This window comes from Haemaphysalis longicornis, unplaced genomic scaffold (assembly GCF_048455015.1).
Source record: "Haemaphysalis longicornis isolate Haplotype H1 unplaced genomic scaffold, Haemaphysalis longicornis Haplotype H1 scaffold_29, whole genome shotgun sequence".
NCBI lineage: Eukaryota > Metazoa > Arthropoda > Arachnida > Ixodida > Ixodidae > Haemaphysalis > Haemaphysalis longicornis.
The window spans coordinates 2,714,134-2,731,607 of record NW_027526331.1 but is presented as its reverse complement, the minus strand read 5'-3'; the positions used below and the strand labels follow the sequence as shown (position 1 = coordinate 2,731,607).

General features: G+C 47.6%; 1 protein-coding gene across 4 annotated transcripts in view; it reads left to right on the top strand.

The window, feature by feature from the left end:
* The window catches only part of LOC144173119 (telomere-associated protein RIF1-like), a 111,767-nt gene that overhangs the window by 58,184 nt on the left and 36,109 nt on the right, over positions 1 to 17,474 (top strand). For all 4 annotated transcript variants that reach the window (XM_077701637.1, XM_077701636.1, XM_077701634.1 and 1 more), the window contains exons 21-23: positions 1,233 to 1,444; positions 14,399 to 14,456; positions 16,541 to 16,750. In XM_077701637.1, coding sequence (XP_077557763.1) covers positions 1,233 to 1,444; positions 14,399 to 14,456; positions 16,541 to 16,750 — 480 coding nt within the window. The remainder of the gene's footprint in view (positions 1 to 1,232; positions 1,445 to 14,398; positions 14,457 to 16,540; positions 16,751 to 17,474) is intronic.

Below are 17,474 nucleotides of genomic sequence, written 5' to 3'. Positions count from 1 at the left end.
AGCGCGTTAAACCTTACAATCAGAATCAGAATCAGAATCACACGCCAGGCATCGATGGCTGCAGCAAGCCTGTCAAAAGCAGCCGAGTTGAAGCGGCTGTGAAGACAGAATACAGGTTTGGCTCTTAAGAAAGACTGCTTCGTCCCAATTACGACGACGGCAATTTCAACGCAAACTTCAAACGAATAATTGCAATGTTAAAGAAAATATGTGGCCGTAGTAACTGACGCCCCAGCCACTTTCCGGCGATGTTTCTGTGACATCGCAGAACCTTGTTTGTGCAATGGCTGCGGCCGAACTAAGCTGCTGCCAAGAAAAATGGCTGGGCGATCGAAGTGGGGCCTGTGATTCCATTTGATTACATGACTTGAATGCTAACGTAGAGTTAACACACAAACACACACGATAACCATTATTCACACTAAAAACAGCGCAGGGACGAGGACGGAAGAAGTGACAAACTAGGGCGCTGACGAACAACTGAAGTACCAGAATCTCCTGCTTGCTAATTTCTTCAGCCCCTTTCTTTCTCGTTTTCCTAAATCTTAATTCGTAAATTCCTATATCTTGTTTGCACATTTATTTTTGTTTTGTGTGTCTAGCACTGTGTCAGCACTCCAAGATGAGTGCTGGCAGTTCACAGCTGCATTCAATATGGAAGTGGTAACAGTTTGCTAAAGTAAACGGAAATGTAGCAGCCCACCGCCAGTTTGTTGTATCTGAGAGACATGTTTGATGTTGGTGGAACCACATGTCGAAGTTGCTGTCATGCCATCTTCAGAAATACACTTTTGCAGATGTTACATGCAGAAAAAAATGAGTCTGAGCTTTTCTGCAGAATGCTTTTTTTTTTTTTTTTTCCCCGGTATTTTTTAACTTCTGACCTGTGTGTATGGGGTCTATCTATGGTTTGGTTTGTACAGTGCTCGAGTGTCTGACTGCCCTTGCCAATGATTGAATGAAGAACAGCGGCGCAAGCGTCTCGAGAGTTCTAAGTTGGGGCTGACCAAAACTGTTGCACTGGGGCCTGAATTTTGTCCTTTGGTGCACTGAGACATCCTTGAATCTAGGTCGAACATGCCGTCAGGTCACATGCCGTGAGGTCACATGCCGTGCCATTCCTTGGCACTTCCACCTTGCAGTTAGTGAGCCGCTTTCACTTGCAGAGTACGAGCGATCTCTCTTGAGCGGAGCACCTTGAAGACCTGCTCTCTTGCATTTCCTTTGCACAGTTGGAGGGTGCGTGGAGTGCCCTGTGCAGCCTCCTGTCCGGGGCTGGCCCCTGGGACGAGAGCCAGCTGCTGGGCTGCCTGAGTGCGTCCCTGGAGGCCGCCCTGGGGCAGCCCCGGCCCGGACCTATCCGCGACCGCGCCCTGCACCTGTGGCAGTCCCTGTTCACCCGCCTCACCCCGGCCACCAAGGCACAGCTGCCACCCTCCCTCAGGTGGGTGTCCAGTGCACCTGTGTCATCCGAACCGCACTTGTACTGCTGTCGACTGGGGGGGTCATTAACAGCTACCTGTCTTCTGTGGGTGTCTGTTGCTTATGCCGACAGGCCACCCACAGCACACTGGTTCAAGTGGGCACACCCCAGAATGCGTCTCTCACGGCCGTGGTGCATACCTTTCCGCAAATGTGCATTGGGACGTGCGTTTATTTGTGACTCTAGGGGAAAAGGACGGATCCACATGTGTTGGGATTGCAGCTAGAAAGAGGCTGTAATGCCCATCCAACAGTTTAGAGCTTGAGAGAACTTCACAATGGGGTGTCGCGAGGGTGTCACAGAGGGTTCGATCAACTCTCCTGGAGGTGCCAAGAATGTGCCTGCAGGCATGCAAAGTCTACAAGGTAAGTGGTTAATCTGCAGTCAGTCAAAATGTACACTATGTACAAAGGGAGCGGCTTTCCCAAACTTGGATGGGAGATTGGGTTCCCATGAATGCTCTCACAGCCATCTGAGGATGCCAACTTGGTTTTTCTCCTGAGGGGAGGCTCCCCTCGCCTGTCGTGGCTGAGGAACCTGATGTCACTTGTGTGACCGTGCAGATAGACCGTGCATGGAAAAAGGCCACAAAGGAAGCCACCCTGCGAATCCTAATGCCTTGGTATTGAGAGAGAAGGGTGTCCATGGCGGAGGAGTGTGCGAGTAGGCTAGTATAGTAGGCCGGTGCATTTGCCGGCAGGAGAGGGTGCATTGCATGTCTCGCAAGAGCCCACAAGACTCTGCGTGCCCCCTTGTCGTCAAAGGCAGCAGCCCCGCTGGCGGTATAACTAATTCGGCTTGATAACTCGAACTCCCTAGCACCCGTCATCGCGTTTGCCACGGTCTGCTGGTGCAGTTTGTGTGCCAGAGAAGCGAGTTTGGTTGGCGCCGTCGTTGTACAACTGATGCAGTTTTTATCTAGCAAGTCATTGCAGCACTGCCACACCGCAGTTGAAAACTATTCTTGCTGTAGTTTCTGATGGTTCCTGCTATAAACAATAGATAGTTTTAGGTGGCATTTGTTGCTGGCCCTCTCCGCCCTGAGAGCCTGCGGGAGTGCCATTTTGCGGCATGCGTGACCCGGGACTCGCTGAGTGGACTGTCGCAAGTGGAGCGGGCCGTGAAAAACAGCCAGCCTTTCTAATAGAAAAAAATCGAGGGTGGAAGTGCGCGCGAGGGCTGGTATCAAGCGCCCGCATCTAATAAAATGGAAAAGTAAAACACGATGGCTTGCCTGAGCAGTTCATAAACTGAAAAGAGGTGCAAGATACGCATTGTTTTTCCGCTACACAGGTTTGTGTAACGAAGTGATCGTTAGTTTTATTTTTGCATAGCGGCTACCAGAGGCTCACGCTACGGCGGCGGGGTATACCGGGACCCGACTGCGCATGCGCGCGTGGGGAGGGTGAGGAGGTTGTTCCTTAGCGGAGCCAATGCATGGGCATGGCAAAGACCGGCCCAAGGAACTAATCTACAATACCAAAACGAATTCGCACCTGCCCAGTCGGGCTCTGCCACCCGCCGCCGTAGCGTCAGCGGACGGTACCCGCTATGCTAAAACTCTGTTATCTTGCATGGTGCCTTTTATCCGCACCAGAAAGGAACTAAATACCTTGCAAATTAGCTTCAATTTTGCTGTTGGGTGGAGTATACTCGGGGGATTTATTTGCATCAAACTTGTTGGCAACATCTAGCAGCTGTTTCGAAATAAGGGAAAAAAGAAATCCCATTGCTTGATGCCAGGGATGCCAGGTTGGGCTATAAATAGCCAAATTGGGCTAATTGCTCTTGTGGTTGGCAGGAAATTTGTTTAATTGGCTGTTTGGCTATTTTTGGGCTATTGGGAGAGCCGATTGGGAAAGCTATTTTTAATGCATGTTCAAGCCTGCCAACTGGGAAGTGTTTTCAGTGACTCCTTGGAAAAGTCTTCCCCTAGCAAGGACAAGACCATTATTCTTGAGCAGTGCCATTCATTTCCGATCGCATGTGTGCAAAGCACCTTGAAGCGCTTTCCATCCGATTTGACACTATTAGGCGACCTCCACGTCAATTACTGGACAATACTGGTCAATTTTTAGTGTTAAGAGATGCTTTGGACACATCTAGCAGTTCATGCCTAGTTGCTCCACGGGGCTCCAAAACTGGCATTTAGGTGCTCCAAATTGCTCCAAAATCACCGTTCATCAGTAAATTCAGGAACTGAATTTACAGTGTCTCAGCCTTGCTTAAGTAACTTTCCTGCAGAAAAATGAAAAGCTCTTTTTAAAGGATTTGCAAAACTTTTTTGTGGCTTAGAACAAACATACAAAGACTAATCTGCTGCTTTTAGCTCTATTGATGATATTATATTTTACGTATAAGCTATATAATAAGAAAAATGGAATGGCCATGCGACCCACTAGCTCAGTTCCCGCAACAAAACATATGGTGTCATGTGTGGCAGCTCTGCATTGCAGGGCTGAGGCCGGCAAAAGCAAATGGAAGTTAGGCTTGTAAGCCTGCCGAATGAGCTATTTCCGCTTAAATTTATGGCACATTCTTTTTATAGCAGTAAAAATGGTGGAGCAAACAATGAAGTTGCAAACGTACACACAAACATAGAAGTACCAGTACGTGCTGCTGTTGGTACTGCGTGCTCTATACTTGTTATAGCTGCGCAGCAGTCTGGCGCTTTGGGGTTCTCACACGACACAGGCCAATTGGCTTAAGTGACATGGTCTTACGTGACCCTGTTTGTCGAGTATACCCCATGTTTCACGAAACGATTACCACCTACCATAACAAAAACAAGCCAGGTGCAAATACAGTCAGAAACAAAGTAAAGGCGAACAGCGGTCCTGGAAACAGCCAAGAGAAGAAGAGAGCGACACACACCTCTGTGACCACTGAGGCTTATCTGAGAGGTTGGAAAAGAAGTTAACCAGAAGAAAAAAAAGACTGGAGGAACTAAAATTAGATGCACAAACTTGCACAGCGGTAAAACGTGGGAAAAGTAGTTGGAGGTTCATAGTCAACTAGCAAGAGAAAAAACCCACATGCATGCTTTTACAGAAATGTTTTTTCAAGAGAGAGAGAGAGAGAGAAAATAAACATCTTTAATTGCGAGCTCATTGGTGCAGGATGGTGAGAGCACCAGCCCTGTGTGGGGGGGGTGCTAGTCCGGAATGCCCTGGTCCTTGCTGGCTGCTCATGTCCTCTCTATTAGCATGCGCCGAGTCAGGAGGTCCAAGCTAGACAGCCAGTCCACCCACTGCTCTTACGTGGGACAGGGGTTTGGTGTTAGGGGTGGGCATTGTTGACATTCCCACACCGGATGGTGCAGGGTTCCTGGCTGGGGGCAGAGGTTATAGGTGCTGTAATATTGGGTGGGGTAGATATGGTGGAGGAGGGTACAGTGGGGGTAGGAGTTGGTCTGCAGCCGGTGGAATGTCGTTGCTTTGGCTCTGGAAAAGTGGTAGTTGGGTGGAGGGGATTGTTGACGTTTGTGTCTGAAGTGTGAGAGGATGTCCGCGCTACCATTCAGTGTGTAAGGGCCTTCTCCTGGTCTCGACTTTCTTGGGAGATGGCCCAGAGGGTGGGTACTTATAAATAGGAAACCAATTGGCACAGAGTAAAAGGAAACTGGGGAGAACACATGAACACTGTTTTGTCGGAGGGTGATCGTAAGGTTAAAGGACAGAATGGAAAGCAGGAGCTATTTTAGGCACGACATCGATCAGCTGATACAATTGGGAGAGGCGATTCTGGTAGGAGACATGAATGGCTACGTTGACAGTGGGGACAAATACATGAATCGCAATGGTAAACTCGTACTATAGTAGACATGCGTGATGGTCATAATTTCGTAGCGAACCGACAGAATAAAAGTGAGGGTGAATCACTTGGGATCACGAGGGATCACGAGGGAAAGCGTTTTTGTACAGCTACAATATTTTACTGGAAAGGGTGTATAGGTGTGCAGTAATGGAAATTGACGAAGAAAAAACTCCCACCTCCCCTCGCGGGAACCCCTGTGTAGATGCGACGCATAGGCGGAGCGGCGAAGGGACCGCGTTTTATAGCGCGCATAACGTTGAGGGGACTGCGTAAGCCGGTCCCAGTCGATGACGACGTTGGCGTACTAGGTGTTTGAGCCAAGCGTGGATGTTGCTTCGCCGGAGAACGGCACACCGGTTATATGCGCAGCGCGCCCGAAGGAGAGGAAACTGCGGAAGAGAGAGTACTGCACATGCGCTGGCCCCAGCGCGTCTGCCGCGGCTATGACGCAACACAATCCACTTTAATCCAATCTAAGCTAATCCAAATCCAAGCCAATCCAATCGAATCCAATCCAATGCCCCTCGCGAGAGAGTGTTCGCTATCGGAGAGGAGAGGGGGTGAGCGGCGGAGAGCGCAGCTGGCGTGGCGAGGAGAATGGGGGAGGGGCGGACAACGACGACGCCGGAGGGACAAGGCGAGTGAATCAGATGCTCTGCATCTAAAAAGCCCATAGCTTAGGTGGGGTCCATAAACAAATAACTTTGATCTTTGGAAACAACAAGAGATCAAAGCCCCAAAATAGCAGTTTGCAGCTTGAAATTAAGTGATTAGCAGGTGGCAAGTATTGCTGCAAGCTTGGAGAAGGAAAGCAAACTGTACGTGCTGTACATGGCATGGCAAGAATGGAAGCTTGAAGACAGTAAAATAGGTTTTAGTTAATGCTATAGCCGCACTGGACGGGAATAGAACAACACGTCCTGTGACTTGCATACGCAGAAAATGTGATATTACTAACAGAGAACGAAAGGAAAAAGAAATGCCTTACCATGAAACACAGAGCATTATGGGTATATAACAAATAAGTAGTAGTGAGAGGAGTCTCGAAGGTTGTAGTGGTACCAGTACTGTGTCTTTCAAATGCAGTACTGTATGTCAAATCAGAGGTTCAGCCATGGCTAGACGCAAACAAGAGGGCGGTAGGTTGATTGGCATTGGGAATGGCAGCACACAAAAACAGTGTGAGAATTGAGATGGGCCTCCTTTGAAGTCAGTGAAGCACAGAGAAAAATGTTTTGAAGGTCCCGGTTATGATCAATGGGCAGCAAGATTGTCGCAGTGTGGTTACCTGAAGACTGGACATGCAGCGGAGAAAAAGAGCCAGAAGGCCTATTGCAAAGCATGTGACATAGTAGAGGAGGAACACAAGTGATAGAATCAGAGACAACTGGGTAAAAAAAAATAAAACTGGTGGCTATGAAGCCTTGGAGATAGAAGATGAAGCTTGGGCCTGTATCTAAGAGACCGCAGAGTTTTTAAGCCTTTGAGGAGTTTGTGTCTGCAGATGTGAGCTTCCTGTGCTCCGAGAAGCTTGCACGTCACCTGATCTTCGCGCAAGTAAAGGTGCACTAGAGGATGAACCAGAAAAGGAGGAGGAGGAGGAGGACGACGGCATTGCAGGGCTGAAAGTGTGGGCAGTTGGGGCTGACAGTTGAGTCTAAGAGCACATTACCAGTAATGTGAGCACCAGGAAGGCTTGCAAAGTGCAGTGCTTTGCCTAGAGATGTTGGGAAGGAAGTTAATACAATCTGAGGTCCCCAAAGCTTCTACGAATGACTTCTTTAGATCATACTGAGCAATTTTCTCTTGATATGTTTAAAGACGCTTTGATGCTCTTTTATAATAAAGCGATGTGCGACTCATCGGTGTTTTTGGAATTTTCGGTTACACAAGACATGTTTCCCGGGTTTCTTGAGTGTCTCTTGTAATGAGGTTTTACTGGTTTTACTGTACTGGTAACGAGAACAGTGGCTCTGGATGGCTCGCAGGGCTGAACAGAAAGGTTGAAGCCCATACGCCAAAGAATCTGCTCGCCAGCCATCCAGAGCAGACGATGCATACAAAAACACACGCACACACAGTAGGTGTAGTGGTTGTTGGTTGCACTTGGGAATCAGAAACCATGCAACACATTGAATCAGCATCAGCAGCAGCAGCTTGCCTATGCCCATTGCAGGGCAAAGGCCTCTCCCACAGATCTCCAATTACCCTGGTCCTGTGCTAACTGCGACCAATTTATCCCCGCTTCTTGATCTCATCTGCCCACCTAACTTTCTGCCGCCCCGTGCTACGCTTGCCTTCTGTAGGAATCCACTCTGTTACCCTAAATGTCCAACGATTATCTTTCCTTCGCATTACATGCCCTGCCCACACCCATTTCTTCTTCTTAATTTACACTGCAGTGGTGAAACTGCTGCACCAATTGCTCCAAGCTGTGCCAAGATGGTCATTCTGCTCCATGCTGCTCCAAAAACGGGTTAATTTGAATAATTGCTCCATGTCTGCTCCAAAACAGTCGCAGGGTGATGGTGGTTTCTCCCAGGAGTGAAAACGAAATTGAATGTCATACTGCCATTTTCTGGCAGTGATAAGCCTCTGCTATTTTTCCACTAATGTTCACTGACTCACAGATTGTCAAGAACTTCTGGTGCGGCAGAAAGAAAGCTTATTGCGGAGTGTCTGACGGATTAGGCCCTTATTTCAAGGACATTGTAGTCGAGGAGTTGAGTACACCCAGAGTCTTTTTCACAATCCAAATTGATGAGACACCAATTCTGGAACAGTGCTGCCAGGAGCTTGATGTACTCGTGAGATACTGTTCTGACGAACAAAGAGTTGTTGAACATTTTCAACCATTCCACCTGGGATCAGCAAAAGCAGAGATTCTCCTCAACGCTGTGAAGAAAGAGGTACAAGACCTTCCAAGAGACAACCTGTGGTGTTTTTACAGCGACGAGCCCTATGTAATGAAGAGCCTAAAAGGACAGCTGAAAAAACGTCAGCCCTGCCCTTCTCGATATTGGGGAGTGTGCGTTGCACAAAGTGCACAATGCCTTTGGGCATGCACTAGCAGCATTGGGCAGTGATGTAGAAGCAGCACTTATGGATACTTAATGCTGCTTCAGAAACTCTGCATCACAAAGTGAGTGTCTGAAAGCCAGAGAAACCTGAGAATGTTTCTCTTCGACACGTGAGCGCGAGTTGGCTGACATGACACTTGTCCCAGTTCTTGACCGACTCATTCAACAGCTGCCAGCAGTGAAAGGAGTGGTGCTGTCCAGTCGAAATGCCCGTGGTGGTGTGCTCTATAACTGCCTGAATCTATCTCTCGCAGATAAAGCTTTTCTGTCCAAGGCACTTTTCTTGCGCAACTGTAATGATTTGTTCATTGGGTTTCTGACCGTGTTTTAAACAACAGCTACTGCTACATCCTCTTTTCTGAGACGGAAGTTCTGGTCCAGAAACTCTTTGGACGTTTTTTTGTGCCAAGAAGTCTATCAGCAAAAGTCCGAAGAACTTCTTGAAATTGATCTGCCATACAAATGGAAGGAGCACGTCGAAATCGGTGCAGATGCCGAAGCTGCCCTCGCTGACTGGGCACCGCATGAAAAGGAACAGTTCGGAGTAGAAGCAAGGAGTAGGAGTAGGAGCACTTCAAAAATCTGTTCTGAGGGACCTCAGCCTTTTCAGTGTAGAAGGTTCTGCTGCATCCGTGATAACTTGGCTAGAAGCACCTTAATGGATGAATTCAGCCTTGTTATGACAGAAAACATTGACTATAGCCCTTTTGATCGACTGGATGAGCTCTGGCAAAAGATCTTCGAGCTAAAGCTAGGTGATGGGTCCCTAGGTACCCATTACTGGGAGCACTTGTAAAAGCGCTGGTAGGCCTCTCGCATGGAAACGCAGACGTAAAGAGAGGCTTCAATGAAACGTGGCATATGTTTCGGGACCGAACTAGTTTTTCCATTTCAAGTATCAACAGCCTTCGGTCTATAATGTCGTTCTCAGAAAGATTTAACCGCAATGCAGCAGCAGTGCCTCTTGAGTGGAGAGCTCATCAGAGCTGTGAAGGACTTTTGGAAACGTCAGATGCAGCGACTTGAAGGCCGAGCATTGGAAGAACCACGCGAAAAGAAATCAATGCCAGATGATTCAGTGCTACAAGCAAGGCTGGCAAATAGAAAGAATTGCAGAATTGATTCAGCTAAGATGTTGAGCATTGCTGATCTCCTTATTTCAAGAGGCGTGAGCAAGAAATGCTGCACTGATGTGCAAAGTGGCCAGAGTCTTCTGAAGGAGGGCCCGAGGAAGCTCTTGTAAGCTTGGTCAAACTTGTACTGTTTGCAGACAAAAATTGATAAGCCTAATAATGCAGATATAATCAGGCTTACGGTTTGCTTGTACAGTGTTTATTCTCTTGAACTGGTGTTGTCATTGGCGGTGGTGAAACTTTATTTCCAAAAAGGGTCCTGAAAGACACCTGACAGGTGTCAAGGTGTAGAAGGCATCTCCCACGTCTCAACGGGGAGACCGAGACTGGTGTTTTCGTGCTTAAAATAATTGTTTTGAAAGACCAGCTAGAAGCTTTTGGTGCTTTTATGGTCCGTGTGGTTCTCTTTTTTTCTGCAGTCTTATTGCATGGCTCTGAGTAGTAGACCCTACAAGACAAATAAAGTGGGCCAAAACAACCTGCTGCAAAAGCTGGAAAGTGTGCTCCAAAACCTCATTTTTGGTGCTCTAAGCACTGCTCCAAGTAGCCAATCGTCTGTTCCGCCGCTGATGTGCCCTTAACAACACATTGCAACTGGGTGCAAAGGTAAACGACCAGTCCTCAGTGCGGGAAAAAGCGAGGAAATCGGGAAGGGACCGTCACATAGTAAATCAGACTATCCACGATGTGCGAGGAAAAAAAGCAAAGAAAGCCTGCCTACAGTCGTAGGCAGGCATTTTCTTTCCTTTCTTTTTTAATTAAAGCTGCGAAGGCGAGGTGAACGCGCTGCGCCTTGCATTCCACTGATCTCCACTCCGTCAAGAAAAGGAAGCCACTGATCATCATCATCGTCGGTTCGAAGTTTCAGCGGCAACGAGCGAGTGATTTACGCGAAAAATATAGCGGTTTTCGGCGCCTCAGCTATCGTCACAGCACCCTGTTCATCAAGCGCTTTCTTCTGCGGCATAATATGTGTCGTGAAATTCGCGGTCAATCTACTGAGCCGCGGTCGCACGTGTGTAGTGCACCTGCCCGGCCTGCCGAGAACGAGCTCGGCGCGATGCCAGGCCGCCGAGCGGGCTTGCGTGCTCGAGGAAGAAGTGCCAACAAGTGAGTTTGTCATGACCTCTGTGTGAGGCAGCCTCACTTCAGAGCTTGAAGCCACGTTAGGACGGCATGAATGCACTGGTTAGGACCGCTAGGACTACTGTTAAAAGCGTCGCTAAAGCTTGGAAGCAGATGAAAAGGTCCGTTTGTTGCACCGCATGTCCTAACGCGTCGACACTGCCCGCCGGTATTCGCGTTACCAAAGAACGTTTCGCCGTTTGTTGATGTGTTACCAGGAACCTAGCGTATTGAAATCAGTCCGATGTAATCGGGCCGGTTGTAATCAGTGGACGGTATCGCTTCTCTTACCTACGCCGGCATTACTACTGAAGGCTATTTTGTGCTGCTTAGCTGCGTTTTTTTTTTTGGGGGGGGGGCTCGTTTTAAGTGAACCGCTTTTTTGTAAACACAGCTGAAACGCTACGCTTTTGCAACCCCCCGCGGTACGCTGCTGTGCCGGCGGGAGTTCTAAGCCTACTTACGTATCGGCGCCGTCTTCGTAAAAAGTTGTGGTTTTACGCGCTCAACAACGCGTTCTGAATGATTTCTAGTACCACCAGGCGTTGTGCTGCTGAGCCAAGGACGCGGGTTCGACCATGGCCGCGATAGCTGCTTTTCAGATGCAGTCGAAAAGCAAAAACGCCCGTGTGTTCGAGATTTCGGCGCGCGTTTGATCCCAGGGTGGTCAGACTTCATCCGGAGCCCTCCACCAACTTTTTTATTAATTGGTCTGTGATACTGAAAATCACTGTGCATATGTGTTTTGTCTTCCTCATTTCAAATATGTAATTAGTTTTCAAGTGGTATAATTATTTTTTGAGTTATAAAGAAAACACTGGAGCCTAATTAAGTAATTTCTTACTGGCCTTTGGGGAACTTTTTATTCAATTTTTTTTTACAATAAATGGTATGGATGTGTAGCTTAAGACCTGCCATGTATGCTGATGCTATTTATATTCCTGTAAAGCTGGTTGATTGGATAAAATTAGTCTAAATATGTCGAGTACAGTTTTCATAAAAATTAAGAAGGTCATATTATTACTCATAACATTTATTTGGGGCAAAATGAGCCAATTAAAATAGCATCAGCATGCAGTTCATTTTATCCCGAATTCAACGGTATAACACTTGTAGAAATCCTTTGAAAAAAAACTACCTCAAAACCCCTGTAAGGCTAGGCACATATGCAAAAAAAGGGAAGCAGAGGAAATCGCAGTTGAAGTTTTACTACAAGTGACAGTTTTATCTATTGAGCATATGAAAAAAACCAAAGGTTCTAGAATGTAGCTCGCTTTTCGCTCAACTCGAGCATGCCAAGTTTTCTGAAATCAGTTGGTGGGAAAATTATGAAATCCTCTGTCAACAGATGGCACCTGGCAGAAAAACAACAAAAGCAAAGCCAGAACGTTGCTTCAATTTTTATGCTGTTGGCAGCGCACCGTCACTCTTTGGCGACTAGGGCTGAGGTGCCGATCGTGCACCACAGTTGTAAACGTTTATGTGGTTATGTTACTGCTTAATTTGTAGCAATCAAATCGGATTTGCATCGCTTGAAATGAGTTGCAGCGAAGGGGCTGATGCCCGCCACTGTTCTGCAACGTGCATGCGCTTGGCTAGGTGGGATAACCACATTTTCGGTTTAATCTAATCGTATATCACGTCACCAGCGCACATTGTGCACAGTGCGAATATTTATAATTCTCAAATCGCTTGGTAACCTGCCGACGAGGAAGCGCGCGCCGGAGTGCGGGCCGACCCGCCGCGGCATCGTTGATAACAGAATGAACACACTTCCCTTGCGACGTCGGCATGCGGCATCCTCCACTTTATCATTTCTTTTCTTTTTATTTGCTGCTGACCGAAAGATAGACGCACCCTAGTGCCCCCGCAGGCGTAATCATATCGCTACGCTATCGTCTCGGCAGCCCGCGCGGGCGCTAAGCCTACCTCCGTCTCGGCGCCGTTCTCGCGATAAGTCGTCGTCACAGGAGCAGAAAATCGTATTTCAGGCGCTTTTAATAATGCTTGTTCTTCCTTTCGGTTATCGATAGACATCTTTACTTTATCTTCGGTTATCGATATTCGTTATTCGTTATCGATATCGGTTATTCGGTTATCGATAGACATCTTTACCAACTCGCCCAACTTTCCATCTTTACTTTACTTTTACGCCATGCCGGTCCTCGCATAGACGAATACATGAGCCGTTGCCCTGTGATAGTGCCGAGCAGACGACCCACGGCGCCCAGCCAATGAGGTTGCGCCTTGCTTGCGGTCACGTGCAGTCAGTAACCAATTAGGCGGCGCGTTCCGTCTCTTTTCTACCCCGTTTTCACTCGCAACCAACGGAGGAAACGGAGTGGTTCTGGCGGGGAATTGAAAATGAAAAGACGCGCTTTCGAATGAGACCAAGATGGACGCCGTCGCGCATGTAGAACCGAGGGGCGAGTCGTCGAAAAAAATGCTATTTTCGCGTCGAATCCTGGCTGATTTTAGCGGGCGTCGGTGCTATAAATTGATATTATGGCTCAAATACGTACTCCTGGGTCTGGATATTTTGCTAACCGGTAGAAAACTAGCTCTACTTTCCGAAAATGGAGATTTCTAAAAATCGATTTTTTGGCCAAATTTTGGGATTCCAAGACCCACGTCTCCCCTTAAACCCCACAATCATCAATTAAAGGGACCCCGCAACACCGCCGATAAACACTTTCACTCTTTCTTTCCTGCCTCGCAACACTGAGAACTGCGACATTGCGTAATCTGATCGTCACCCTAGATAGGCGCTTTGTAGTTTCTGCTTTGCTATCGTGGCGATTTTCATTAATGTGACTATCAAACGCGTTTATAGCTGAATCTGAAAGGAAACCGGCGAATGGCCGCGATATAGCTTGAGTGACGTCATTCAAGCGCACAATCAATGACCAGACCGGGAAAGAGAGAAAAAAAAAATTTTTGAGCAAGTTTTTGTTACCTGGTGGGCTTAGGCGAACAGTTTCGTTTGAGGTACTTTGTGACCCCTGATATAAGCACTGGATATGCTTGTTAACTATGTTCTGAAAGCATTTCAGATTTTGAACTAGAGTGTTGCGGGGTCCCTTTGGCAGTTGAGCACATTCCTTTCTGAAATGTGCATTACTTTGCCTGGCATTAATGCCACGCCCAGTGGTCGTGGTCGGGGAATAGTTAATTTTATCCCTTTTTTGAGTAGGTAGTTCTGGATTGTTTCTAATAACGAAATTGGTGACTGTCGCAAAGATGTGCTAATAATCGCTTTTTTTGATCGAGTAACAAAGGGCACAGTTGATAGGCGAAGAAAGCTGTACATAAAAGTATATGTGTGTACTGATAAGGGTGGGTTCTCTCTCATAATGAATAAAAAAAACTTATCATAACCACTGTTGTGGAGGAATAAAACATTCAGCCTGTCCGCCATACACCAAATTTGTGGCGAGATTGCCGAGCTGGAGGATTTCTCTTCCAGATCTTCTTAAAGTGGTGTAGGCCATATTTGTACAAAAAAAAAAAAAAGAGCATCCTTCATTGCTAAGAAATGAGCAAGCCTCACAATTGCTGTGCATTCGTCTGTGTGTTCTTGCCTTTGCCAATTAGCCTCCAGGGGGAGGGGGTGTTTCGTTACTGAGGTATGAGACGAGGTTTTTCTCTGAAGCCTGAAGTTGGGCATACCTGTTCTGAAATACCGTTTTCATCATGTTGCTTTCTGAACAGGGAAATAGGGCTGGTTTATGGAAGCTTTTCCTTTTCCTTTTCTTTTTCAGGGAGGTGCTGCGGAAGGTGAAGCCATCCCTAGTTCCGGTCCCAGCTGAGCTCTCTCAGGTCGGCATCTCCTCATGTATTCTGTTTGTTGCTTTGGCCGAAAAAGGTGGTGTGATGTTGGCTGAAATGTGTTCTGTTGTGTTTAGCGTCCCTTTCTTTTCTTTCTTTTTTTTTTGTGTGTGTGTGTGTGTGTTTCATTTCTGCACTACTCATAGGAAAAAGGGGTTCGGCAGCTGAGTGTGCCTGCATGCTGTGGCTTGGCTTTGGCTTTGGCTTGACTACAAGAGCCAGCGGCTTCTTGGAAGACCAGTCACAGTTAGCACAGAATTTGTGGTTGGGCACGTCGGTGGTTCATTATTGTACGAGCCAATTCTTTTGGTTTGGCTCTTGTAATGTCTGCGCTATGCCCGTGGCTCTTCTTTTACCACGCGTGGCATGCCGTATGCGTAATAAGGTAACAGAAGCACGTAGTGGCATCCTTGTTGCTTTCTAACACCAGAAATAGGCACAGTACAGCGGAGCTGTAGCTGTGTTGGCCAGTAACTGGGAAAGTCCATCAGTAGCTGTGTACTGTGTGGCGCATGTCCTCACGGGAAGGCCTGGCTTAACATACTATTGATAGTAAGGTGCAGGGCTGCACCTCAGTAACAGCACTCTCTGGGTCTGAGAGTGGCCACCTCGAAAGGTAGTGCTGTGCCAGTCTCTGCCGGGGCACTGCATGCTCTCCTGTGCGGCTAGCGTGTACACGCTGGTCCCGTGCTAAGGGATAGTTGCAGGCAACTATTTCCACCTTTTTTGACCGGCCCTTTCATTCCCAAGGACGTTGATGCTTTTCTCGTCAACTCTCTCTCTCTCTCTCTCTCTCTCTCTCTCTCTCTCTCTCTCTCCCCTCCCTCTCGGAATGAATGCACTTGAAAGTGTTAACAGTATGTAGCAAGGTGCCTAGGTAAGCTACTAGGTGGACTGAAAAAAGAGCATTGAAAGACTATGGGAAAAAAAAAAACTTCGGGTAACAGTACAAGTGCTGGCACACACAACTGCCGCTTGTTTTGGCAGTTGCGAGGAACAGTGGCTGGCCCCTCTTTCGTCACGGGCCACCCAACACCTCAAGAATGGCATAAGCAAAAAAAAATGTCAAAATGTCCCCAGTGCTTTGTGTGAGGGAGCGCTTCTTGTTTGGCATGAATGGGCATTTTGTTCCATCAAAAGCAGTGGGGGCTGGCTGCATGTGCACACGCTCAAGTATGCAGCCTAGCGTGAATAATCACATGAATTCAATATCCAGTTAACGTTCGAGGGATTTGAGCTCGAACATGTCGAAGTAATGCCAACTTGGAACGGGCACAAGGAGAAAGTAGACAGACCACACAGCGCTGACTCGCTACTGAAATTTTTATTAGAACAGAAACAAACTTAAAAAATACATGCTAACAACCGCGTACCCATGTGACTGCACATCATGCAAATGTCACAAACCTTCGGTTTTTTTTTTTTTTTTTTTTTCCTTGACATGTGCCAAGTACCAACTACATGTGCGGGTGGATGTGCTTATTTTTATATAAAAAAGAGCGTCCTAAAAATACGCACTCGCTCTCGTGTAAATGGAGTGAAGTCAGTACGCTGACGCTTCTTCGTATACAGAGCTCCTCAATACACACCAGTTGCCAAACTCCGCTTCAGAATCCAGGCAATGTGAGCACCCCTGCTCTGTTGAAGCTGCAGCACCTACCACACAGCACCTTGGGCACAAAAACGGAACTTTGCTAAGCATTCACTGAACAACAGAACTGGATAAAATGAGACATGCCATTCAAATTGGGTAACACTAGATTAGGTAATGCTTACTTACGTTTCTACGGTTTCTCTTTTATGACTCATGGCAGCAGCTGCAAGCACATGAATACTACTTAAACTTTGTGCGGACATGTGATGGGCTAGTCATCAAGCTGACGCATGCCCTCCCCTGTTTGCTCCCCACACAGGGGGCTGAACCACGGAACGGGGTTTGATACATAGGGGCCTATGGGGAGTTTAGCAACGGGTGTGTTTTGAGTAACCCTGCTTTGTATGGTGTGTACAACTCCTCAACAGTTTGAGGGTATTTGAGCGTTTCTCCTTCCCCCTCGTCTCTGCCCCTGCTCTAGGATTCGCTGGTTCCGGACGCTTGCCTGCCCAGCACGCCCCCGAAGAAGGAGGCGCTCTCTTTCAGCCCCCTGGCGCTGCCGTCCAAGGGGGGCAGGCGTACCTTGGCCCCCTCCCCCTCCAAGTCCAAGCGCCCCTCTGGGGTGGGCTCCCCCGCGCTGACGACGCCAACCACCCGCAAGCGCCGGTCTCTCTACGACTTCCGCGCTGAGGTGGGGTGTCTTCCACTGAGTGATGTCGTATGCGTTGCGGCTTTCTCAACTGCTAAAATGCCCGAGACATGGAGTTTCATATGGTTCTATAGTAAAGGGGAATCTGTCGCTGCAATTTGGTGCCGTCGGGGGTGCCACAGTTATCAGCGTTCTTCACCTTGGCTTGCCGCATGGATTTTTTGCTCTTGAAGCTAAAATCAACAAAAAAAGGTCACGTTTGTTTTCTTGTTTTCAATAAAAAACTCTGACAAAGGAATGTTTTTAGAGCTCTTTTTTTATTTTGATAAAGCAACTTTGAATAATCCTTTTCTGGTCATTTTGCTTTTCCTGCCACAGCCAACTTTTGAGCTTGTGGTGAGGAGTACCATTAATGATGGAACTGCCCGCCACAGTGTAAGTTTACCATAGCGAACTAGGCCCGTTCCTAGAGCACGGCTTGCCTAGATAGCAATGCCAAGTTTCCCTAGAGTATATATTCGTGTGAAACTTTAAGGTCTTAGGTGCCTAAGGATGCCTGCAAAGTGGTGACTGTTTGCAAGCTCAGTGATGAAAGTGTGGTGTGTTGGAGACATAATTTGGCTGATGGAAAGTTAACGTACAGGAGGTCGGGCTCACTACAGTGGAAGGGAGGGGGCGGGGGAGTGAGCTTGAGCTTTGTGGGACGGGACACCTACGGGTGCAGTTGCCGATTATAGTGCCAGCACTAAAAGATACGCGCGGTAGT